Raw genomic sequence first — 25,747 nt, forward strand, 5'->3', positions numbered from 1 at the left:
AGAACTCACACAGATAGATTAAACAAGTGAATTTGGAAGTGGTGACACGAATAAATGAGCAGACAAAATTGGAACTGCATGGAATACTGTAAAATTGAAGCTGATAAATGGGTACTCTCTCCTGATTGGCTGGAATTTTGTATGTGAGAATGTATGTTCTTTTAAAAATTCTATGTATGTTTATTAAAGAGCCGGGGAGACAGGGAGACTCCTGTTACTGAACAAATGCTCTAGTCTATAGCAATGATCAGAATATAGTGCTTTAACCTTTTAACAAAAAACTTTAGTTTTAACCAAATAATATCACTTACCCTATACCTTTAATCAATGTTATCAATGTCATGAGTATACTACACACTCAAGCTTTTACACCTGGGGATGAATTCGTACATGAATGTGAGAAACCTTGATGTGCCTTTTATTAGTGAAGTATGATCATGTTTGATCCAATTTGCAATCTCATTCCCTTGATAATGGCAGTGGACTAATCATATACTGGGAATGGGCACACACTGGTTTACGACACACTGACACACACTGACATACTTGAAAACCCTTTCCCTATCAGATTGGTTACTAGGTCAGTAATCAGTGGGCGAAGATATTCTATGGTTTTAAAGAGTGTTTCTACATTATTATGTACAGTAAAGGTTATTGGGAAAGAGCACTTGCTTTTTGAAAGCAGGCCCCATGTCTTTGTTCATGGATACTTTGACATGAAGCAAGGCGGGGCTAGGGATTGACCTGATTACAAGATGGCCACACATTAAATACCACATAAAATAAAAACAAATGTTTAGCTGTCATATACTGTTTGCTCTTAGGTCAATAGCAAAGTCGATCAGTGTGAAAGTGGCTTATCTCTCACAAAACAAGGTCAGTCAGTAGATAGATGATAGTGGCTGCATAATCACCTTATTCTTTCCTAAGAATACTGTATAGGCCTATTGTGCTTTTACAGATGTGATAGTTTCTTGGTGGCATATCGTCATTTCATCATACCTGTAATACAATTTAAAACTTTAAGACTATTTCAAAATTATATGAAGGCTGCTGTTTTAAAGGTATATTCAGTGATTTCACTTAGTTCAAATATCACTTATTCTTTTGTTTTGTTGTGATAATCCTCCCTACTATAGAGTTAACCCCTGGGATAAAAAAAAACTTTAGGTTTCATTTTTGGCTAGGTGGCCCAGCCGTCATCCAATCAGGATAGAAAGGGGCCTTTCCGGCAAACATTATCGAGCGACGAGCGGGGGCGGGCCTTGGTGTGCGTGCTGTTGGACTTTTGCGTGTCCCCCCCACTCTAGTGCGTGCATGACTGTGTACATCTTGTTACCGGGGCAGACCGGGGTTTTTTCCAAATCACCCAAATCACTGAATGCTCCTTTAATTATGCATGAAACAAAACTGAACCTAAATAAACTGAAAATTCAGTCTATCGCATTTATTTTTTATAACATTGTCTGTCTGTCATAACTCGGGTGCTGTCTGACAGTTTGGCTTCATACTTGCCGTGCGTTGCAGATAACACCTGAGGATATGCAGTGATTAAGTCATTGCGTAAGATTAATACAGTAGAATGAGGATGAAATGTTGTTTTCTTTTTAAAAGTTAGCTCAAATAAATAATTTGCAGAATATGTTGTCTCAGAGTATTTTGTCAACATTGAGTATAGCATGTAATCTTCCACAATGTTTGCCTATTTTGGACAGCAAAATCCTCACATGGTCATTTTTACCTGCTAAGAGTTAAATGAACTCTTTGTACTGTATGTTACTGTGTATGTTTGAATCTTGCACAAGATGCATGACTTTATCAGTTGGCAGTTTGCATGAATTTCAAACTTTAGGCCTTTTGACCCCAAACCCACTGAACTGTCTCGCATCAATGTCACCACCAAGGTATATGAAAAAGAAGGTAAAGACACCGACATGGAGCAATTCCAGGCGGCAGATTTGTCGCACCGCATGGGAGCCAAACTACACCCGGACGTTTGGTAGAATGCATTGGAGTCGATGAGAGCCCAGTGACCAGCTCATGAACAAACACTATTCGCTTCTGCAAAATAACAGAAGACATTACACATTATTGTCAGCCATGTGTTGCTTTTCGATGTGTATACTGTGACATTTTCTAGAGGTATAAGAGCACAAAGTATCGCGAGACTGTCTACCGTTTTCTGTCTGGCAGCCAAATCCTTTCGATACCTCCAAGACGGAAACGATACATGCCGCTGTTTAGATCCTCAAATTAAATTATGTACTGTGCATGTCGAAAAGCAAGTGATTAGAAAACAACCTGTGATGTCTTCTTTTATATTCCTGAACCGATTAAATGACAAAGAAATAATGTTCACAAGCTGGTCCAGCCGGCTCCATTCACTGCCATGTGTTCAAGAAACTTCCGGTGTGAGGTTTGCCACCCATGAAAATGGACAATTACAAGCTCACAATATGCATGCATGCAATGCATCTGCTATTTCTTTGGAATGTCTTCTATATCTTCTATTCTGGGGGTCCCTGGCACTAAATATTTGCAGATGCAGGTCCTCGGCTAAAAGCCAAATACATATCATCAGAGTTTATACAGAACTATCATATGTGACTATCGCCAGGATAATATTTAGTAATCAAATTTGTATTACTTTATAAGGAATGTGTGAGATTTAGAGCTGTTCCTGCTAAATTTAACGTTTTTAAATATTAAAACATCACATAGCCTACAGTATCAACAATTATACTAGTGTGATACCTGTCAGCTTGATTAATATAGATGGATGGTATTATTGATTGAATGTTAAAGTAGGAGCATTCAAAGGTCAGCTGATAACATAGTCGATGCCTGCAGAGTTTGAGTAAGTCTCAGCATGACTATATTGACTATACATGACCATACTAGAAAGTCATGTCTGGACTGTCATATATATATATTTTTTTGTATTACTTATTTGCACAATAATATGAGAATAATGATTGTTCTCAGGTTATTGTGCAAATAAATTAACCCACATAAGCCCAATTTTATACTTAGTCGTACGATGGTGTCATATGAAAATAGCCGGTCTATGTGAAGCATTTTGACTGTGAACTTGTAAAAAAAATAGAAACACCATAGGCCTAATGTTGCACACTGCAAAGGTGATGGGCTTCTCAAAAGATTGAGGATATCATGACACATCTCAAATTATTACACGAAACTGCTCCATGCTTACATAATTGATCTTCCCTTTCTTCAGCTATACGACAACTGAATTTCCCTGGTGGGATCAATAAAGGTCTATCTATAGCGCAACCGATACAATGGTTGGCCTTTACCCTTTCGCCTTGTTGATGGAGCAATAAGACTAGAGTGCCTAAAAGCTCCACTGGGGGTGACTAGACATATCTGTTTGCTCCTGTGTGTAGCATGCCCTTCACACACTCTTATGGGCCTCATTATGTCATGTGTTGTTCTAGCAATAATGCCTGTGGATAAAAAGGACAGTAAGTTATATTTTATCCACATGATCACAAACCTTTGTCAGAATAAAGTGGAAGAGGTTTTGGTCACACTGTTGAATTTTGACGATCAAAATGTTAATAAGCTACGCCAAAATGTTGAATGAGTGCCCCTTCATGGTGGTCTAAAATCTTTCAATTGTTGCTTTTGCTTGCCAAAGTAGACAATAATTAGGCAATGGAATAATTCTATTATGTTTGTGGAAGAAAGTAACGATGGCTTCCCACAATTATGTTGCTTGTAGTAGATCAAAGTGCAAATCGCTGTAAAAGCAACAGTGGTACATTTATGAAAGAATAATGCATTGCACTAAACCGGAATCAAGTGCAGTACATTTGTACAACAGGTATCATTGCTAAACCTTTATCCTTTTGTAACCCTTTCTTTCAAAGTCACTCCTTCCACCCCCACACACAATTTATCATTTGCTCTATAGGTTGTCTATGAGATCAATGACCATTCTCCAAGAGTGTACAGATCATACATTGATCTAATTTGAACCTTGGACATTAAGTGCTGTGGGTCTTAGGATCATCAAGTGAACAGCCAGCCACATGTACACAGTAAAATCCTCAATGTTAACCACTTTTCCAATTTGTCATACTGTATGCTTGCTGTGAAAACTGGTCTACACGCTCATGATTGCAGCATCACGACAGTTTGTGAACATGTATACGCTATTTTTGAAAAGTATATTACATTTCCAGTGGTTCCCAAACGTTTTAGCTCGAGACCCAAAAGAGAAATTTGTTTGCCCGGGACCCAAACTGGTGAAAATAGCAGTTCTACAAGATTGTAGAATTGCTGAAAATTACTGTACAAATAATAGTTAATAATTTAAAAGGTTTTGAAATAATAATAAAAAATCACACCCGTGTTAATTAAGTGAGGGGCACTCTTTTCATCTTACATCATCGAGGAGGGAATTCGGTATAGCTTCGAGCAGCTATAAATGTTACTTTATTCAAAGTATGTTGCTATAGGTGATGTAATGATGATGTAAAAAAGAACGGTGTAAAAACAAACATTAAATTCTCTTTATTGTTAATGGCATTTAATGTTTGTGTTAGGGACAAGATGACAAAGTTTCCCTTGGTGTTTTTAAAACAATCATTGAACTAAACGCAAACATTAAACCTGTATATTAGGAAAAAACGAAATGTAAGAAACAAAAATCACACCTGTAGACCTGTTTGAAGTGAAGGGCGCTCTTATCATACATCATCCAATAAAAAAATGAATATACTAATGAATATATTAATTTGTCAACTTATGTTATCTTTTAATATATATATATTTATATATAAGCCCTGAGCTCAATTAAAACAGTTGCACTGTGTTTAGAGAAGTCGATTTGCTTGTCCACATATGACATAAATTATCCTTTCATTGTCAATATTTGTGTTGCCACAAAAAGCCGATTTGTTCAGACACGTGACACGTGTTGGGACGAAAAGCTGTATATACAGTAGGAGGGGCTAGTGCCCCTCAACCTAGTGTTTGGGAACCAGTGCTCAACTGATTCACTATATTATACTCAGTCAGTTTAGAGGAAAGATATAGGCATATACTGCATATACTGAAGACATCAGGGCTCTCACTCCCAATCCTCCGCCATAGTCTGAAAACCCACCTCCATCTTAGCCCGTATAGCCCTGTATATCGATGTATTACCATGTTTTTGTTCTTGCTTACTGTAAGTGACTCTGGATTAAGAGCGTCTGCTAAATGCCTAAATTGTAAATCTCCAAATTCAGTATATGCCCATATCGACTAACTGAATTATTAGGCATATATGGGGATCATATATGCGACAGATATGCCCATACTGTATAAGGGCAAATATATCTTCAAACTTAGTGCGAGGACTTGAGGCAGGGACGTGGTGGGCCCATAATTCAGCCCGGGAAGTGGACGGCTGCGTGCCGACGAAATGAAACACAGACGAATCAAGAGCGTGCAAGCGCATTTTAGGTCACTTTAGGTCCTACAGTGACCTAACAGGCTGCGCTGCAGCCATAGATGGCTGAGAGCGGCTGCTGTGCACAACATTATTATGTCACAAAGCAACATGATTATATAGGCTGTTACCTTGTTAAAAGATAATTGTGTATCTTCGAAATTAAATATATGATTCTTTTCTTTTTTTTTTACGGCTGGCCCACACCGGCCTGGACTGGACCGGGCCGTTTGGGAGTTGTCCCGAATTTCCCAATGGCCAGCACGTCTCTGAGGGAGCCAGTGCCTGCTGTCGAGCCGTTTCGGTACTGTAGGTGGTTGTCAAGAATCGCAGATCCGTCCAATATGCCCATATATGCATATGGAGATCTCTCCATATATGGGCGCAAAAGGGACACAGACAGATGGAGACGGGTACAACGGGTACTCTCTGACAATTGGTACAAGAGGTATTGCATAAGGTGAGGCATGCATTCCTAATTACCATCATTCCCAAGTAGATCGGTGCCCCAGTCTAGAGTATTCTAACCACTGCATGATGAAATACTACATTTTGTTTCATCACACAATTCTGCTACACAAAAATGAAATGTGTAGTTAGTTCTTTCTTTCTCATTGAAATGGCGAATCAATGGTATACAATACATGCCAAAGTTTCAGCTATTAATGTCAAAAATGTTAATTCAAATCAAAATCTAACTATACTGCCATGATGTAACCACTGACGGACAAGGTTCAAGACCCCTTTGGACTGACACTGTGCATGGTGCTTGTTTGCAAGTGCTATGCAGTAAGCACAACATTGAGTGCTAATCTAGACAGTGGTGATATCATTTTGAGTTCATGGCACTGATGGTGGACGTGGTAATGTATATCTTTACAGGAGAAGGGCTGTTGGGTCATTATTACACAACATGAACTATATAACAGGGGTGTTAGCTCTGAGTGAAAAGAAAGAAAGGTCAATCTCATAAAATTAAGTAAATAGACATACTGTAATGTTACTCTTGATGAAAAAGTCTAGGAGATTACATGTAGCAAGCAAATACATAAATAAAGTCACTGAGAGCTTACCAACTGTATTTATGTATTGCTCTTGAATCCCTGGCACAATCTGAATGACAGATTCCAATATCTGTAGTGAGAATATAACCATGTGAATCTGATTTGAAAGATCACAGTTGTGACCTTTGTCTAAGCTTTGCACTTTCTGTGTATTCTTTCAAAAGTGATTCATCAGTGCAACAGCAAAATCAACATTTTCACCAAAATTACAGCATTTATGAAACCTTTTATTGTCCACAATATTGAATTGACACACACATTCATACACCGATGGCGGAAGAAACCATGCAAGACACCAACCACAGAGTCTTGCTCAAGGACTCTGGGGGAGCCAGGGGTCCACCTGGGAACCTCGCAGTACCCATCCGGCCGCTCTACCGGCCACTCTACCCCTGAGCCCGCCACCCCCCCCCCCCCCCCCCCCACCCCCCCCAAAATAAACATACAGTACATATGTACATACACACACACACACACACACACATTGTTAGTGTCAGTGACTCTAGCAGCAAGGACTTTGTCTTTGGAGCAGCCCTTGATCACTCCGCACTCATTAGGAACCATAATGCTTACTGTACTTACAGTATGTATGACCTGGTTTAAACCATTGGTTGTAAAATTACAACATCCCGGAATGAGAATATTAAAATATTACAACTCTCTAGAACTGTGAGATGTAAATTAATAGCCGTTCATCTGGCATCAATTGTAATTGGTGATCATGTATTTGAATATTATGTAAAATAGACTGCAGGCCTGGGCCGTGGCTCAGCGGTCCAGGCACCTTGGCTGGTAATCCAGTCTGGCAGTGTGCTGCGGGTTCGACTCCTGATCCCGACGGCCTTTACTGCATGTCACCCCCCCATCTCTCTCCCCATTTCCTGTCAGCCTACTGTCTGTCCCTCCATAAAAAATATATTAAAAAAGGCAAAAGCCACAAAAAACAAAAATAGACTGCAGACATTATAGGGTATAACTATATAGTCAAACTATTGCCATTTTCTATCACATCACTTACTCTAATTATTATCATATCAAAATCTCAACAAAGGGGTCTTTATATAATTTAATTTAATTTTAATTTAATTTAATTTAATTTAATTTAATTTAATTTAATTTAATTTAATTTAATTTAATTTAATTTAATTTAATTTAATTTTCGTAAATTTAAAGTTGGCTAATGGGGAACTTAAACAGTCGTTAGTAAAATATGTGTTTGAAAATAATATTAGAATGATGTATTTTTGATGTTTGAAATATCTTTTTAAATAAAGTGCACGCATTTCCCTTAATGCTACCTGTACCTACCTACGGTATGTAGAACAGCATTGGCCAGTTTGGTAACTGTGTGTGGTCCATGCATAGCCTTTCTAAACCCTTTGCCTTTGGCCCTCCACTTGGGAGGGTGGAGTGGACTTTGAGACTTTAAAGTACTGTCTGTGCTGTCCAGTCCCCCTACAGGAGCCCAACTGGGAGTATAAAAGTCCCGTACAAAGACCAAAGGCCCTAGTCTCGTCGGAGTACTCGCCAACCACAAAGGAGAGAGCTTCAAAGAACCCATCATGGGGGTCTCAAAGCTCTGCCTGTTCTTGCTCCTAAGCACTTTTGCTTTTGCTTGTGAGTACACATTTTGCTGCTGAGTTTATTTTGGTTATTTGTGTTTCGTTTAACCTATAGTGAAGTTATCGATTGAGGAATATTATATTTAAAGTATATTATTATATTTTTATATTATTATTATTATATTATTAAAGGTATTAATTGACTTTTCTTTTGTAAAAAACAAAGTGTTAAATAGCTCTTTATTCTGATAGTAATCAGAATAACCCTAACCCTGCTAGTTTGTTCAGTATCCGGGGTCTCCTTGTCTCTCTAACTCTTTAGTAACCAGAAAAATGCATTTTCAGGCTCGGATAACAATTTAATCTAATCAGGAAAGATAACTCATACAGTATACACAGAATAAACAATTTAAATTGGAAGATATGACACACAGACATGAGCAGGTCAAATTGGAATTGGTCTATTAAAGAGCTGGATCGAGAATAGAAATCAGAATACAAGCTTTAACTTTAGCACTAAACAAACGTTTTTGTTTTAACCAAAAGATATCACTTAGAACTGTAAACTACTACTTTGTAGTCTTGAACAATAGTTTTGAAAGTTGCAGATAGACATTTCTTTGTTAAATGACATCAAAAATCAATACAATTAATCAAGAATAAAAATGTTATCAATAAAAAAGTGAGAGGAAATTTGTTTCAGTTTGATCTTAATATTGGAATAAAAGGTTATTAAATGTGACGTTCATTTCTTTTCCTGGATAATACTGAATACGTATTTGTTTTGACAGTTGCGCAAGATGAAGAAGTAGAAGAGCCAACATGTTTGTGTAAGTTTCAAGTCAATATTTACTTATGCATCACATGCTGTTTGTCACTGAACAAAGCAATGTCCTATTTCATGTCAAAAAAGTTAAATACATTGCAATTTTATTATAGCAGACTTTAAGAAGATTAGCTTCTGGCTTTGTGGTCTTATGGTTAGGACAAATTTGATCACTATACGAGACTTACTGGTGTTTGTTCTTCTATTCTAGTGGCAAAAAGGTACAAGGCCCTACACAAGTATGAATACCTATATGAAGCTGAGTCCTTGAATTCCATCAATGGTGCCTCAACTATGAAAAATGGACCCAAGGCTTCTTGCAAGGTATAAGCCAAGATATTTCAACACCGTCTTTAGCTGATCAACATTTACGGCTGTCATGAACATCATTTTAGTTGATGATTAATTGTCATTCAAATAATTGTGACAATTGTGCCTTCTGTCTTACAGGTCGAGATTGAGGTGCCTCAGTCTTGCAGCTTTGTCATCCGCACCAGGGAATGTACCCTGAGCGAGGTGGACAGCATCTTTGAGGAGGAGCTGTCCCCTGTCTTTAAACTTGCAGCTGGCTCTGAGGCCTTTGCTTCTGAAATGGAGAAGTACGTTGCACTGTCAGAATCATTTAAAATCAATCCATCTCAATATTATGTGAGTTACATTGCAAAGCTCATGAATTCATATTCAAAACACACCCTGAAAATGCCCCCTCTATGCTGCTTTCCTTAGATATCCTCTGAAGGTTGTGGTTGAGGGTGAGTACGATGTGAAACTGTACCCTGAGGAGGATGAGACGTCCACAATCCTGAACATCAAGAGAGGCATCATCTCTGCCCTGGCCGTGCCTCTGCTGGAGGAGGAAAATAACAAGAACATGGTACATTAAACTGCTCTTTAATTTATACAGTACTGTACCTACACTGCAGGTCCACATGTGTATTCTTGTATTTACCAGTAAAGTATGTGACTGATGAAAATGTTAATTCTGAAATTTGAGGAAAAAGATAAACATGAATAAATATGAATAGTGATTTCTCTTCCATTTCAGCCCACCATCCATGGCAAATGCAGGACCTCCGTCTCTGTTGATGTAAGAGAGGACATTGCTACTGATATCAGCCTCACCAGGGATCTGTCCAAATGTGACAAGTTTGTCCCTATGAGAGACTACACCAGCCCCCTGGCTCTGATCTCTGGCATGGTAAGAAATCCAAATGATAATGTCAAATAATGCCAAATAATCATGAGTAACAAACAACAACAAATAACAAATAATTATCTACTTGCAGAATTACCCTCTTGCCCAGCTGATCAGAAGCTCCCAGTACTGCAACTACAAGTTTGACAATGAGAACATGCACATGACCTCTGGTGCCTGCACTGAGAACCACATCCTGATTCCTTTCTCTAAGTAAAAACTTGTACTCTTAACTTGTAATATCTTTGATTCTATGAAGTCAATGTATCCATCTATTGTCTTAACCAAAATGTTGTCTGGCCATAGGGGAGATATGGGTGTTACCAATGTTGGCAAGCAGTCTCTGACTTTGCTGGAGGTTTCGGCTCACAACGACAGAGTCTTTGAATTTAGTAAGGAGTTATTTGCATTTGTCATTTTCTTCCAAGCATGTTTTTATGTTGTCATTGACAATACCATTTTAACTGTTTACTCTGCTTATTATAGATGAAGCCAACGTCAAGGGTCTGAACATGGATACTCCTGCTGCCAAGAATGTTATCCAGGATAAGGATGCTGGTCTGGCTCTCCTGAGAGAACTGGTTGATCTGCCTGAGAACGAAGGTGAGAGGAGGGCCCACCTCTTCCACAAGCTGGTGAACATGGTCCGTGGAATGAAGACGGAGACCCTGAGAAATTCAGTTGATGAGGCTCTTCAGGTGTCCCCTGCCCTGACCTACCAGGTTCTGGCCCAGTGCGGTACCCCCGAGTGTAGCAGTGCCATCATGCAGATCCTGAGGACCTTTGACAGTTCCTCTCTTGAAGTTGATGCCACTGTCTTTGCTTTGGGACTAGTGTCCAACCCCTCTCCCATCCTGATCAATGACATGCTGCAGATGGCTCAGTACAAGCCCAGCAAGCCCATCATGTATGCCCTCAGCAATGTTGTCAAAAGGTGAGCAAACTGTATTCCTCCTTGCAGAGTCTGTGTGTGTGGGTGTGAACCACATCTACCATAATTATCTTGAATAATACATTTCTACAAAAAGGCACGAATAGTAAAACCACAACCTTTATTCTTTATATGGTATTTTATTCAATGTTATTTATCCTTAAATTAATTTGTATGTCTTCCATAAATCACTTGTGAAATTCACTATACCAATACATTTCCTTTGCCCTAAAAGGTACTACAAGACCGAAGGTTCGCTCATCCCTGAGATCCACAATGTTGCAGAGTTCATGGCTACCCATCTGGGTGACTGCAGTGGAGACAAGGACACCACTTTCATGACTTTGAGGGTGAGTATGTTATTCCGAAATCTTGGGAAATCTAAGGATTTTCAAGGTTGGAAAGAAGAAAAATAATCGTCTTCTCTGCTGTGACATTAGGTTATTGGAAACATGGGTGCAGTCATGGGCGCTGCCAGTCCTGCCCTGATGAGTGCTGTGATCCAGTGTGTGAACCAGCCTGCTGCTTCCGCCATTGTTCAGCAAGCTGCCATCCAGGCTTTCAGGCTGACCCCTGTCCCTGAGGAGGCAAGTAAACTGATTTTATTGTTACTTCTTAGATGTTAAGAGAAATTATCCAGAGAGGGATTGCTTTGTTTGTCTTTTTCTTAATGATGGATGTATTTCTCTGTCACAGGGCAGAGAGATTCTCATGCAGGTACTTCTGGACAGCGCTAGCCCCCTGCAGAAGCGCATTGCTGCCTACCTGGTGCTAATGAAAGACCCCCAGCCAAGTGAACTCGCCCAGCTGGCTGCTGCCCTGCCTAATGAACCTGACCTGCAAGTCAAGAGCTTTGTCATCTCATATATTACCAACATCTTGTCTTCAACTGAGCCAGAAACCCAAGCGTAAGTGAAGAATGTAAAAGTGACATAAATTACACGTTTAGATTATAATATATAAGTATATATAAGTAATATGGTGAATATGCATAACTCTTAAAACTCAATTTGCGCCAGCATTAATTAATCCCTCGATAGCGTATTGCCAAGGTTTTATTGCGCGTAACACTTACTTTGAAGAGTCAAATATCCGTAACCGAATGTTACAATGACAAACTGCTGTGTGTGTAGTGACATGCCCGGATGTTGTTGTGTCGGAGTGTCAGCCCGCCTGCTACAGCCCGTTGAAAACCCTTGTATTCACCAGAAACGGCCCCCTCAATGTCCTTTCTGAGATACAGAGCTGTGAATGGTGGGCTTATAGACTGGAAGTGGATGCGCGTGCATGTTCAAAATGGCCACGGCCAGTGTCCCACTCTGTGTTGATTACAATATGATATATCTGCGTTTCAAACAGGCTCAGAGAGAAGGTCCTCGATGCCCTGCATGGCAATGAGATTGGCACTGTCATGGACCCAACCAAGTTCTCCCGCAACTACAAGATGGGATCCGTGGAGGGCAACATGATCTTTGAGGGTACCAGCTACCTGCCCAAGGAGGTCATGCTTGATATGACCCTGAAGGCTTTTGGCTTTGACATCGACATGATGGAGGTAAAAGACATTCACTTTATTCAGAAAACCGATTTGTATCCATAAGTGATTTTCGTATACAGTAGATGACAATCATTTCAATTTGCTCCATTACTATTAAGATCGGCATGGAGGGGAAAGGACTTGAGCCTACTGTTGAAGCCCTCTTTGGAGAGAACGGATTCTTCCCTGACACCACTCTGAGGACAATGTACTTCATCTCCGACAACATGCCAACCGGGATCAGTAACCTCTTGAAGACCATGCTGCCAACTCTGAGGAATGATAGGAGGAAGAGAGAGGTATTCAATGATAAAAATTGTTATGCTTAGTTTTGTTCATTATTTGAAAATGCTTGTTGGTGTGGATTAATTTGAGAATTATGTAGAATATTCTATTAAGACAAGTGTGGTTATCAACAGACTTCACAGAGCCTGCTGAAGGAAATTGGACGTAACTTCAATAAACTGATGGGAGATCTAACGGCCCAAGACTCTCCTGAGGCAATGGTTTACCTGAGACTGCTAGGTAACGAGCTTGGATACCTCAGAACCAATGACATGGAGGAGATGGCCTACTCTGCTGCCATGATGATTGACAGCATGCTCAAAATGTTCCCTATGGACGTAAGTACACAGACGAATCTACTCACACATTTCACTAGCAGACAACATTAATGAAAATGAACAAATGTTTTTTTTTTGCATTTGTATCATTTGTATCACGCATACATATGTGTATCTTTCATCTATTACAGGTTATGAAGGGATTGATGACTAAAGCTGACAACAAAATCTTCGCCCACTACATCTTTATGGACAATGAGTTCTTCCTACCCACTGCTACTGGTGTGCCTCTGAGGATTGCCCTGTCTGGTACCTTCACTCCTGGTATCAAGGGTGGACTCAACATTGCTCGTGACATGGTACAAAACGTCTTAAAATTTTCACAAAGATGCTAAATGTTGAAATGTGCCATTCCGTAATGGTATCTCTCTCTTATCTCATCCACTGTTTCCCCATAGAGCGAGATTGCCTTCATGCCCTCTGCTGGCGTTGAGTTTACGACTCAGATTGGCTCTTTCATTCCCGAATACGTCAACTCTGGACTGGAGATGCACACCAACCTCTTCCATGAGAGTGGACTGCGTGCCAAGATCTCCATGGCAAGCGACCAAATCAAACTCACCATCCCTGCACCTAAGAACCCCACCAAGCTCATCAGCATCACGTAAGCTCAGGAGCACCTCTCATATCTAATGGATTGAATATATGTAATGGCATTCATCTTAATTTTCATCCATCTCACTTGCAGCAATAACCTGGTGGCAGTGATTGGCACAGAGACACACACCATCCCCTCTAGAGGAGGTCTGCACAGGGTTGATAACAATGAGTGCACTCCCTTCTTCACTGGAATGACCTATTGCACTACCCTAATGTACACTGATGCTTACAATGAGGAGACACCCTACTTCCCCTTCACTGGAGACAGCAAGTAAGTGCAAAACCTTCTAAAAATCTAAACCACTTTCAAAGTGGGGTCCGGGAACCCCCAGGCCAGGGCTCCTTGAGGGGATTCCAGGGGGGTCACCAGCAAAACATATTGATAGTTAAGAACCAAATGGACCCATAATAGTCCGGCAGCCCGACATGCTTCTTTTGTTTAAAGCGGGAAATTTGGTATATACCGGTAGTCTTTTTTTATTGGCCTAAAATATTGTCTATATAAATACATTCATGAATCTACTTGCTGACCGGCTGTTAGTATTGGGCAATCTTTTTTATAGGGGTTTCTTGTGACCCTACCATTAACATCCTATGGCTGGCAAAACAAATTGCACAAAATACACTCCTTGTGCTAAAAGCAGCCATAGCCACTTGCCCAAATGTGCCCAAAATGTATTAAAAATATATTAAATATATGAACTGTGATAAACCACACACCTTCTAGTATTTGTATTGGTATAAAAATGCAATTAAAAACATTGATGAAAATGAATTGGTTTACTAGGTTTATTGTGGAGCTCCGTCCCACTGGTGAAGTCACAGAGTACACTGCCGCTATTGCCTATGAACTTCTCATGGAGGGTGAAGAGGGCCGTCAGAAGGTTGACTCTGTGAAGATGATCCTGAGTGCTGAAGGTAAGCCCAGGTTATGATATATATTTTAAGGAACATGACAGTACAGTATCACTCGATAAAAGTGATGTATTTTCAATTGCTTATTTTAATTTAATCAGTTATCAAATTTGAACTAATTAAGCTCTATTTTATAGTGTCGTGCAGCGGAAATGGTCGATATACAAGCCCATGATGCTATGCCTTGTGAGCTTGTAGCTTGGCTATTTCTTTGCCTATAAAGACATGTCCAAAATAGGGACACCAGTTAGACAGTGGTTTAATTAGCTGTCAGAAAACAGAATGGATCTCGTGGAGACTTTAAGTTGTATTTGTTATTTCAACAGGGGAGGACATGAGGACTGAGGCCTTTGCGACTGTGAAGTACAACAGGAAACTGCACGTCCTCACTACTGACCTCCAGATCCCTGACTTTGACGTGGATGCTGGATTCAGGCTGGGTGTCGTCGATGGCAATGGCAAGGGAACTCACTCCATCTCCCTTGACCTGATCAACAAGCACGTCCTTCGGCTCTCCCTGGTTGGCCGTGCCAAGTAAGAAATCAAATCAATCAAACATATCACATCCACAAGAAATCAAAAATAAGTACTACCATAAAATTGACCTCATTCAAGAAAAAGTAAGAAAACTCTAAGAAAAGTGCATAAAGAAATGTCTCTTCCACTTTAGATACACTAATGGCTTTCCTCCTCACAGGGTGGCTGCTATGAACGAGGCTATGCTGCAGCTCCAGCTTCTTGTCCCCTTCTTTGACCTTGACTCCTCTGTCACAGCCAACCTAAAGCGTGGCGAGGCCTTGGAAGTTGAGCTTGAGAGTAACATCAAACTCCCACCTCTGATCACCTCTGAGCATAAAATCGCACTGAAATATGGTAACAAACTAATTACCGTATTTACTCTTTTCACAGTTAAAACATTTGTGTCTTGTCATTTAACACTTAAATCCAATATTCTTCATTGTATGTCAAAAAGCAGAAATAGCTGATTTACAAGCTCACAACGTGTCACAACAGACTCATGAGCTTGTAGATTGCAATGCAACGTATTGTGAGCTTGCCTTGCAGATCGTCTATTTTTGCAGAATGTTTGCCTATTATGACTATGACTATTATGACTGAATAGGGATGCTATGAAATGCTATGAAATCAAGTCAATATTTTCTCTTTAAAATTGCTCACTCCACTGCACCTCAAATGAAAAATCTTTCATATTTTTTTAATAGATGGCAGCAAGATAGAGGCAGAGGTTAAGTCTGACACAGACTCTAAGATCATGGAATATCTTCCTCAACACGATATGATTGAAAAATATGGGAATGATCTTCTTGACATGGAAGTGGGAGAGCATGGCATGAAAGTCCGTCACATACTCACCAAATCCGTGGAGGTATGTAATTTGTTTCTCCATCATCTAAACAAACGGATTCCCCTTTGAATTATGCAAAACATATAAACAATGTATTTGTTTCCCAGGCAGCAAATGACTACATGGAGAAGTATGCTGCTGATATTCCTTACATTCATAACTTCAGAGTCCCTGATATGCCTGAGATTTCACTGCCAGAGAAACTCTTCCTGAATGCGTAAGTTTCACAACTACAGAAAATATATAATTAGAGGAAATTTATTTTCTATTCTTATTAAAAGGAAATAATAATGGCAATTTCCATTTTCCTTTCTTCAGTGAAGCAAAGGTGGCCTACTACTTCAACGATGAGCACTTCACCATTGTTGTCCCTATCCCAATGGGAGGAAAGTCAACAGAGGAGCTAAATTTCCCACCTGCCTTGACCACCCCACACATGCATCTGTATGGGTTACTAGAGATTCCCTCCATGGAGATTCCAATCCCTGAGCTTTTTGTTCCTGAGAGCGTGACACTATCTGTGCCTCTTTTCGGTAAAGCTGAGGTTTCAGCTGAGGTGAAGTGTAACCTCTATGACTTGGAGATCTCAGGAGCAGCTGGAAAAGATGTTGTGGAGACACCTAGCTACTCAGCCAAGTTTGATATGATTGGAACATCCCCATTGGATATCCTTTCCTTCAAGATTGAAGGTATATTGATAGAGCATAGAAAGAGAGAGAACAAACAAACTAATTTGCCATATAAGTTGTATTGTTTGATTTGACTAGTATGTTAATTTCTCACATCTGGAATCTGGAATATAGAGATTATGTGTGCATTACTTTAGTTTACTATCAATTAAGTTTTATTCTTCTATTTTCACACAGGCTCTGGATTGCTGGCCAGCTCTGATTCTGCTAAGGCAGAATTGAAAAGCTCTTTGGTCCATAAGTTCCTTGAAGCCAGTGTAAACATAATCGAAGATGTAACCATCACAGACAAAATAAGTGTAAAATCCAGCAGCAAGATTGACGCAACAAGTCCCCTTGGACTCAATATTGCACTTCAGCACACTGGCATGGTTGACTTCAAATTTGAAGAAATCTCTGTTGATAGCAATCTTGAAGGAACAGTCAAAGCAGGGCCCATCTATGGTAACACCATCTGTACCCAGTCTTTTGTCATTTTCCCATTCAAACCAGAAGCAAAGATTGATTCTTCTCTAAAGATTGACTCCACCATTCTTCAGGCTCAAAACACAATTGCAGCCACTTTTGCCAATGGTGAGCTCAGTGTTGTGTCAAACAGTAATGCTTTTGAGGACATCCTGATCCAAGCTGCAGAGCTTTCCTTCAAGGAAAACATACTGGCCCTGAAATGTGATACCAGTAGCATACTTATCCTAGGCATGAAGGTCCGTAACCTGGCTGAGGCCTCTGCTGGTGCCGGGGAAGTCATCATCAAGATAGAAACCAATGCTGAGCACTCTGAAAACCGTGTCTACTCCTTACTTAGTGCCAATCTTGATGTCAATGGCCTGGCTCTAAACAGTGATGCCACTGTGAAATTCCTTGAGAACGAGGCTGTTCACAAAGCTACTCTGACAATGAACAAGGATGGTTTGGCCACAAGTGGATCAACCACCCTCCAGAGCCCCCTGAACCTGCAAAACACCTTCAGTGCTGAACTTGATGCATCCAAGGCTATGCTGTCCATTAACAACAAGGCTGGACTGCTTGACATCAAGGTTGATAATGCCAACACTCTGACCATCACTCTCTCTAGCCTTGACTTCAACACTAAGGCCGAGGCCATCGTCAGTGAGTATGCCACTTATACCCATGACATCACCATTGACCTGAAACCCTACACCGCTTCTGCAAATGTGAATAACAACCTGAAACTGCTGGCAGCCGACATCATCAATGAGGCTCAGTTGAAGGCAGAGCTTTACAAGATGGACCTGACTGGAAGCCTGAAAGCCACCTATGGTGAAGAGGAGATCAAGCACACTTATGAGGTGAATTATGCTGACATGACTGCCAATGCTAAGTGCAGCACTACTGGAAAAGTATTTGGAACCCACATGAGCCAGAACACCGAGCTTGAAGTTCTTGGTCTTGCCGCCAGGATCACCAATGATGCCCGCTTCAATTCTCAGCCTGTGCGCTATGATCACGCCATCCGTTCTAGCATCATTCCTTTCGACTTCAACCTTGATGCCATGTTCAATGCTGATGGTGACCTGACCCTGTATGGAAAGCAGAGCGGCCAGCTCTATGGCAAATTCCTTCTTAGAGCACAGCCCCTGGCTCTCGCCACATCACATGAATACAGAGCCTCTGTGACCCAGCATCTGAACAACGGACTGTCCATTGAGACCACTGTTGACAACAAAATGGACACTAGTCTGTCTCCTATGGAACAAAAGATTAGTCTTAGGATGAAGTCCAAAATGAATGACCATATCTTCAATCAGGACATGAGTGCTTACAACACAGCTGGGAGAATGGGAATGGAGGTTTCCAGCACCATCTTCACAAATTTGCTCAACATGGACTCACCAGATAATCAGGAATTCACAATTTCTAGCTTCCTAAAGTATGATAAGAACACAAACAGTCGTATGATTCAACTCCCTCTATTTGGAAATGTGCCCGCCCTCCTGGAAAGTATTAAGGTGGTTATTGTGAACATTGCGGAGATCCTGCAGAACTACATTAATGATGAGCAAGTTAGGGCCACGCTTGAGGCACTTCCACAGCAAGTCAATGACTTTATTGTTCAACTCAACATTGAAGACAAAGCCAGTCAGCTGAAGCAATTCCTAACCGACTTTACCCAAGAATATTCTATCACTGCTGAAGAACTGGAAGCCTATCTGTTGAAAGTGAAGGTTGCTGTTGAGAAACTGCTGGAAGATATCACTATTTACATCCAAGGCTATGTTGATATGATGAGGGGTATGATTTCTGATGGCACACTAGTTGAAACTGTCACTCAGAAGATCTCTGAAGTACTCAATGCCATCAATGAGGATTATAATATCAAGAACATGATTGTTGCTGTGATTGACACAATAAGAGAGCTGATCAAGCAGATTGACCTAGAAAGCCTAAAGGACAGCAGTCTTGCTTTTCTACATGATATTGATGCCAACTTGCCAGCTAAAGTTGAGATGATTTTGACTAACTTGAGAGAGGTAATTGAGAGCTTTGACTTGGCCGCATTTGTTGCAAACTTGAAGAGCTACATTCCATCAATGGATGTCATGGATGATTACATCAAGGAACTCATGGCTCAGATTCCCACAGACTTAATCAGCAAATCAATTGAGTTTGTTCAGGAAATGATCCAGTATCTCAACATCGTTGAAAACTTTAATGCATTCAGTGCTAAACTAAGAGAATTGTTGGCCAAGTTTGAGGTTGATAGAAAAATTGAGGTGATTCTGGGGAGCTTTGTGGAACTAATCAAACAGTTCAGAATTGATGACACCATCCAAGCTGTAGTGAACAGACTGAAGGAAATTGACATCCCTGCCAAGGTTATGCAAGTCATGGAAGGAACTGTCAGCTACTTGAAAACAACTGAGATTAAGCAGATGATTGAGGATCTGAGTGTGTATATTGACACTATTGTCCAGAGCCTGAAGTCATTGGATTATAACGCCTTTGTGGATCAGGTCAATCAAATGATTGCAGAGTACACTGCCTCTGTGAATGAGCTGCTCATAACACTTGAAATTCCTCAGAAACTTGAGGCCACAAGAGATTTTGTCAATTTTATTTTCTCATCTTTTAAGAGCTTCTTCGACCAACTAAGAGAAATCAAAGTTGCAGAGATGATCAACACTGTGAAGGAAATTGTTGACCATACCATACTTAATGGCCTGAAGGGATTTGCTGAATATCTGAGAGTTACTGAATTTGATGTCAAAGCTGCGATTGCCCCATATCTGGAACTGGCAAGCAAATATTACACCAGCCTACAGGAGCTTGAAATCCCAACACAACTTGATATCCCAGAGTTTACCATTTTGGGCTTCCACACTGTGCCAGCCTTTACCATCTCCCTTGATGACATTAAGCAGAGAATCGTTGAATTAATTGATTTCATTGTCAACTTTGAGATCAAGATGCTTGACATGGAGGCTTTCTTTGGAGACCTTACGTTGAACTACCTTCCTCCTATGCCTGAGATAACCTTCCCTGAGTTTGCCCTTTCAGATATTTCACTCCCTACCATACCCCATGTCCCTGTTGAGAAGCTTGTTGAGACACTCCAGATACCTGATTTTAAGCTGCCAACTATCCCTACTGAAATTATGATCCCCAGTTTTGGCAAGCTGTATGGTGAGATCAAATTAATTTCTCCCATCTACACCATCAAGACAACTGTTGAGTTCCAAAATTCTACTGAAAATGAAATGACACCTCAATTCACTGGATTCCTGACTTCAAGGACCACATCTACTACTTTTGAGATGCTTACTTACAATCTGGATGCTACAGCTCGCGTTGCTATCCCCAAGATGAACCGTGTTGTCTTTGCAGAGACCTTGAAGTTTAATAATCCTGCTCTTGGAGTTGAACATCAAGCATCTTTAACCTTTTACGGTCAAGCAGCCCAGGCCCAAGCCAAGACTACAATGAAAGTCATCACTGAACCCTACACTGCTGATATTGCGAACACAGCATTTATTGCTATTGGGGGTGGAATGACTTCCTCTCTGGAAACAACTTACAATCACAGAGTAAACCTCCCTATCGTCAGTTTCACTAGTGATGCCACTCTATCCCAGAAAGCTGTTGTTCGCCAGGATGGCCTTACCCTCACCGTAACAGCTGACAATATAGGTAAAGCCAAATTCAATGATGATGAGACCAATCACAAGAGCAACTTGCTTTTCAACCTCAATCCCAGCGAGGCCAAGCTGACGTTCACAGGTGACACAGACTCTGGAATTCTGAACATGAAACAGCAAATTACTGCTGAATCTGCCTTATTTAGCTACGTCAAGTTCAATGTCCGCTGCGACTCAGAGGGCCCTGCAATTAAGAACAGTCTTATTGTAGCATCAGGAGAAGCTAACCTTTATGATATGAAGCTCGAGTTGAAGGTAAACCATGACACAGAGCTGGTTGGTAGAGTCAGTGGAGACCTGTCCAATTTGGTCAATGTTGTTATTCGACCCACTGAGGTTGTATTTGACTTCCAGAACAAAGGAAACGCCAGGATGCATATCTATGAAGCTCTGACTGCTAAGATTGATCTCCAGAATGATTACTCTGTCATCATCAAGCCTGACACCCAACAGATCAACACAGTGGCTCTGGCACGTCTCAATCGGTACAAGGTCTCCTACAACTTCACCATTGACAACAATAAGAATGAAGCTGGTATCTTTGTTGCTGTAGATGGTGAGGCTAATCTTGACTTCCTGATTGGCACCATCAGTATCCCTGAGTTTGACTTGCCTTTTGTTGACTTCCGCACCCCAGGCATCAGTGATCTGAATTTATATGAGACCTTCAGGTTGGAGCAAATCCTGACCACCCCTGAGCAGAATGTCGATGTAGATGCCAAGATTGTTTACCAGAAGAACAAAGGTGCCCCCCTTGTTGATGTGATGGGTCTGGTCCAGATTCCCTCTGTTGGTAACCTGATCACAGAGCTGTCCTTTAAGTCTGCCATTATCAACCTGAATCTTAATGCTGGACTGTTCAATGAGGAGGATATTGTGTTCCGTCTGGGAGCAACAACCGCCTCTGTGTTTGAGAGCCTGAAAACTAAGCTTGACGGCACCAGCAGCCTGACCACCAGAAGAGGAATTAAGCTGGCCAACTCTCTGTCCCTTGAGAACCCCCATATTGAGGGTACCCATGATAGTACCATCAGTCTGAGTACTGAAACTTTTGAAGCTGGCATCTCTGTAGCTACAATTGCAAAGATTTCCCTGCCCATCCTCAACCTGGAAGCCAACCAGAACCTGGTTGCAGACACCAAGACCAAGGCAAATGCTGTCTCCACCTTGAAGCTGAAGGGTAATTTCAATGTCCCCATCATTAAGGCTGTTGGAGAAGCAGAGGCAGAACATAGCCTGAAGTTGGAGGGAACATTTGAATATGCTTCTATGGAGACGACCACCAAAGCAAACATTGAAGGCACAGTACTTGAGCAGTATGCTCTTTTGGGAATTTTGGACAATGAGGCCACTCTGTACTTCAATGTTGATGGCCTACGTACCACATCCAAAGTAACTGCTGATGCCAAACTCACCAATGGGGAAACCAAAGTCCTTAGCATGGATGTGAATGAGAACCTGGCTGTTGAGGCCTCCCTCAGTCGTGTGTATGCAGTGCTGAAGTTTGCCTTTAACAACGAAGCAAATGTGATAAACTTCAATACCAAGGGAAGTCATGTTGTCCAGGCAACTATAGATCTAGCCCCAATGTCTTCCTTGACTGCTGATATTGAGATCAATATGTCTCAGCCAAGTGACCTCGGCGACCTCAACCTCTTTGAGAAGGCTATTGTTGAGTTGACAGTGCCAAAGCAGAAGATCTCTGTCAATGCCAAGGTTGTGACTCCAGTGTACACCACTGGCATGGTAGTTGAAGTGGAAGGAGAATTCCCTGTCTTCAAGGTCATTTTTAAGTCATCTGCTACCTCTGCCATTGTCTTCCTGGAGTATGACTTGGATGGTGAGTTTAGCATCTCCCAGAAATATACTGTATGAACATTATTGAGCATCGTTTTACAGAATGCATAAATAATTACATTAATATTCTCTCAATAGCTTCTACCGAGGCAGACTTCGGAAATGACGCTCTGAGCATAATCAGCAAGGCTGTCTTGACTCATGCTGACCTGACCTTGGACATCCACCACATTATTTCCCAGGCTTTAAGGTAACATATCTTGTACAACATGTTTCACATGCAATTTTTGTAACTATTCCTCTTTAATGTAGCCTAACTACCGGTATTCCTCATTTTTATATTTAAGGAGGAAACGGCAGGTGGATGACAGGGAAATATTGAATACATTTTATAAAATGATACATTCTTGTTTCCCTGCAAAGTGTTATACAATGTCCATCAGAATGTTTCGTTTACAGTGATTTCTCATCTACAATTTCATTACTTTCCAGCATCTCTCGTCATACCCTCAATGTGGACATCGTCAGCCCTACTTTCACTGATGTGAACTTCCGCTACGCTGCTCGTAGAGATGGAATCAGTGCATCTGTCTCCACCCCATCAACTGGCTTCCTAGGTCTCCAGTTCCAGGCCAGGGCCCCATCTCAGATGAATGCTAGGCTCTATAGCCGTTATGTTGTGAGTATTGTTTGTGTTTCTGAATTAACATGGTGACTCCATAAGACTAGTAAAGGAAAGTCTCTCTGATCTAAAAACGAAATACATTTATTTTTCCTCTGTCCAACAGTCTGCTCCTGAGGAGGATGTTGATATCCTAGTCGTCAGAGCTTCTGCTAAGGATACAGATAAGATGAACCTTCAGATTGCCTACAACATGGAAGCGCCCAGAGATATGCTCCTTGGACTCAAGGAGAGACTCCCTTCCATTACCTCCACACTGACCATGTTTGCTGATAAGTACCTAATGACATCCCTTGTGGAGGATCTGAAGAGTGCACTCGTGAAATTTGTCGATGAGGTCTATAATGCTCCCATGCACTTTGATGAGCAAATTGGCCAGCTCTCCCTCCTCTTCAGAATCACAGTTGTCCGGTACCAGAAGGCTGTCCAGGTCTTCCTGGATTCCGCCGTCAAGTTCCTGAGGGAGACCCAGTTCAAACTGCCTGGCTCTGACGAGGTGACCACTATCCCTGAGGTCCTAAAGCAGCTGACTAGCAGCATCGGTGCTATGCTTGAGAAGGCCCTTGAGATTATCTCTGAGAGCGCAGAGGTCTATGGTAACTTTATACTTGACCAATTAAGCAGTGTTAAAATCAGCATGCCATTCGGTGATGGAATTACTGTAAGTCAAATGTATGATGACTTGAAGGTAACTTTGAAGTACATCTATGATGAAGCTATGGACCTTGTGCAAAAGATGGAGAGCATTGACATGATGCTAGAGAAGCTGGGTGAGACCATGAAGGTCATTGTTGAGAAAACACAAGAATTAGTTGACACTCTTGACTCTACCTACTTGGACGCAGTGCTCGTCAATTTCAATGTCCTCTGCAGCAACGTTTTAACTTTCATTAAGAATGTCTTGCATGAGATCCCTACACTAAATATGGAGCAGCTGCAGAATGCTGTTGAATACATTATGGACATGTTCGTCACTGCGATGAACCAGTTCAACACCACTGTTTCTGATTTTCTGCAACAAGCTTCTGAGGAGGTCCAAGAGTACATGAAAGTTAGCACAGGAAAGCTTGAGATCAACCTCCCCTTCCCCTTCCAGCAGTGAGAGGCTTTCACAGACTGAAGTCTATACACTACCATCTGTCTAAAAACAGCATAGGAAGAAACATGGATGTTTAGTGTTTTAGAATATATTTATAACTGTCTGTTTAACACAAAGACCTTGTTAAATAGATGTTGTTTTATTATTTTAATTTAAATTACTTATTGTTTACCCACATTGAAATGGAGATTTATTGATTCTCATGCCCTTTTGTTTTTGACTCAGTATTTACTGTAAAGAGAGAAGAGTATCAATAAAGACCAGTTATACAAAACTGTATCATTGAAATGCCTTATTTCTTATATTAGGATAAAAATGTAGTTGTAATTCACATCATGATTAATATAAAGTAGGCCTAATATCATTTTTTGACAGCTTTAGAGGGATATCTTTCCAGTTTTCTATACCCTTATTAACATGGGACTGGAAAGATATGCTAGCTTTATGCAAAAGTATGTTTATTTATTATTGGAAAACAATTAACAAATAGCTGAAAGCAGCTATAAGACCGGATGAAGCCCAAAATGAAAAAAGCTATGCAATTTACACAATGAGCTATATTATAAATAATACAGAGAGACGTATAATACAGAGAGGTGTGATGTCATCCAAAGACGTCATACTATCGTCTTACAAATGAGGTGTTTCTGCCTGTTTTTTTTAAAAGAATGTATAGATTAATTAAACATAAAGGATAAATAGGATTAAATAACGAACAATATGGGATTTGTAGCTGTTCTTGGGTTTGTGATGTGTCCCCGACAGCATGGCCATGCTGAATGTGACAATCAGTTCCGTGCTAGTGTCGTTCATTGAAGATGACGTCAGCTTTTTTTGTTATGCTGATTGGCTGAAGACGTTGTCTGTCAATGCTGTAGTCCCGTAACCAAGAGTCAAGACTCCATCCGCGTGAATGCAAATTCAATTTCAAGGGGAGTGGTTACCAAGGCCACGAAATTCTTTGACGTCCGAAAAAGTGGATTGAGCAAATCATAACATTTACTCATTGGGAGATCTAAAAGGCCAAATGACTGATAGAACGATAGCACAGAACTGCAAAAAAAACTTGCTGAAACAATAAGGGGTCTATGCCCTCTGGACTTGACCCCTAAATATTCTCCAGAAACCATCAAATGCCATTGGCATAAAAGCATGTTGGAACAGATGGGTAAAATTATCTGCTAAATTGACTTAGTAATGAGTACTATAGTGTCCATCTTTATGCTTAAAGTTTCGCTAAAAT

General features: G+C 40.7%; 1 protein-coding gene across 1 annotated transcript; it reads left to right on the forward strand.

The window, feature by feature from the left end:
- Window positions 1-3,463: 3,463 nt before the first annotated feature.
- On the forward strand, window positions 3,464-24,507 carry LOC310876958 (apolipoprotein B-100-like; the record flags this gene model as incomplete). The annotated part of the gene is made up of 27 exons (XM_083790606.1): window positions 3,464-3,485; window positions 9,125-9,237; window positions 9,364-9,512; window positions 9,640-9,787; window positions 9,959-10,111; window positions 10,200-10,321; window positions 10,415-10,500; window positions 10,595-11,042; window positions 11,275-11,389; window positions 11,480-11,626; window positions 11,736-11,947; window positions 12,399-12,594; window positions 12,696-12,875; window positions 12,996-13,199; window positions 13,331-13,498; window positions 13,598-13,803; window positions 13,888-14,070; window positions 14,587-14,717; window positions 15,041-15,248; window positions 15,412-15,587; window positions 15,938-16,101; window positions 16,188-16,297; window positions 16,399-16,769; window positions 16,947-22,766; window positions 22,862-22,973; window positions 23,216-23,402; window positions 23,512-24,507. 27 exons carry the CDS (start codon window positions 3,464-3,466, stop codon window positions 24,505-24,507), a joined length of 11,127 nt encoding a protein of 3,708 aa, XP_083646732.1.
- Window positions 24,508-25,747: the final 1,240 nt, after the last annotated feature.

Source organism: Protomyctophum parallelum, assembly GCF_964188405.1.
Source record: "Protomyctophum parallelum genome assembly, chromosome: 19".
In the NCBI taxonomy this organism is placed as follows: Eukaryota; Metazoa; Chordata; class Actinopteri; order Myctophiformes; family Myctophidae; genus Protomyctophum; species Protomyctophum parallelum.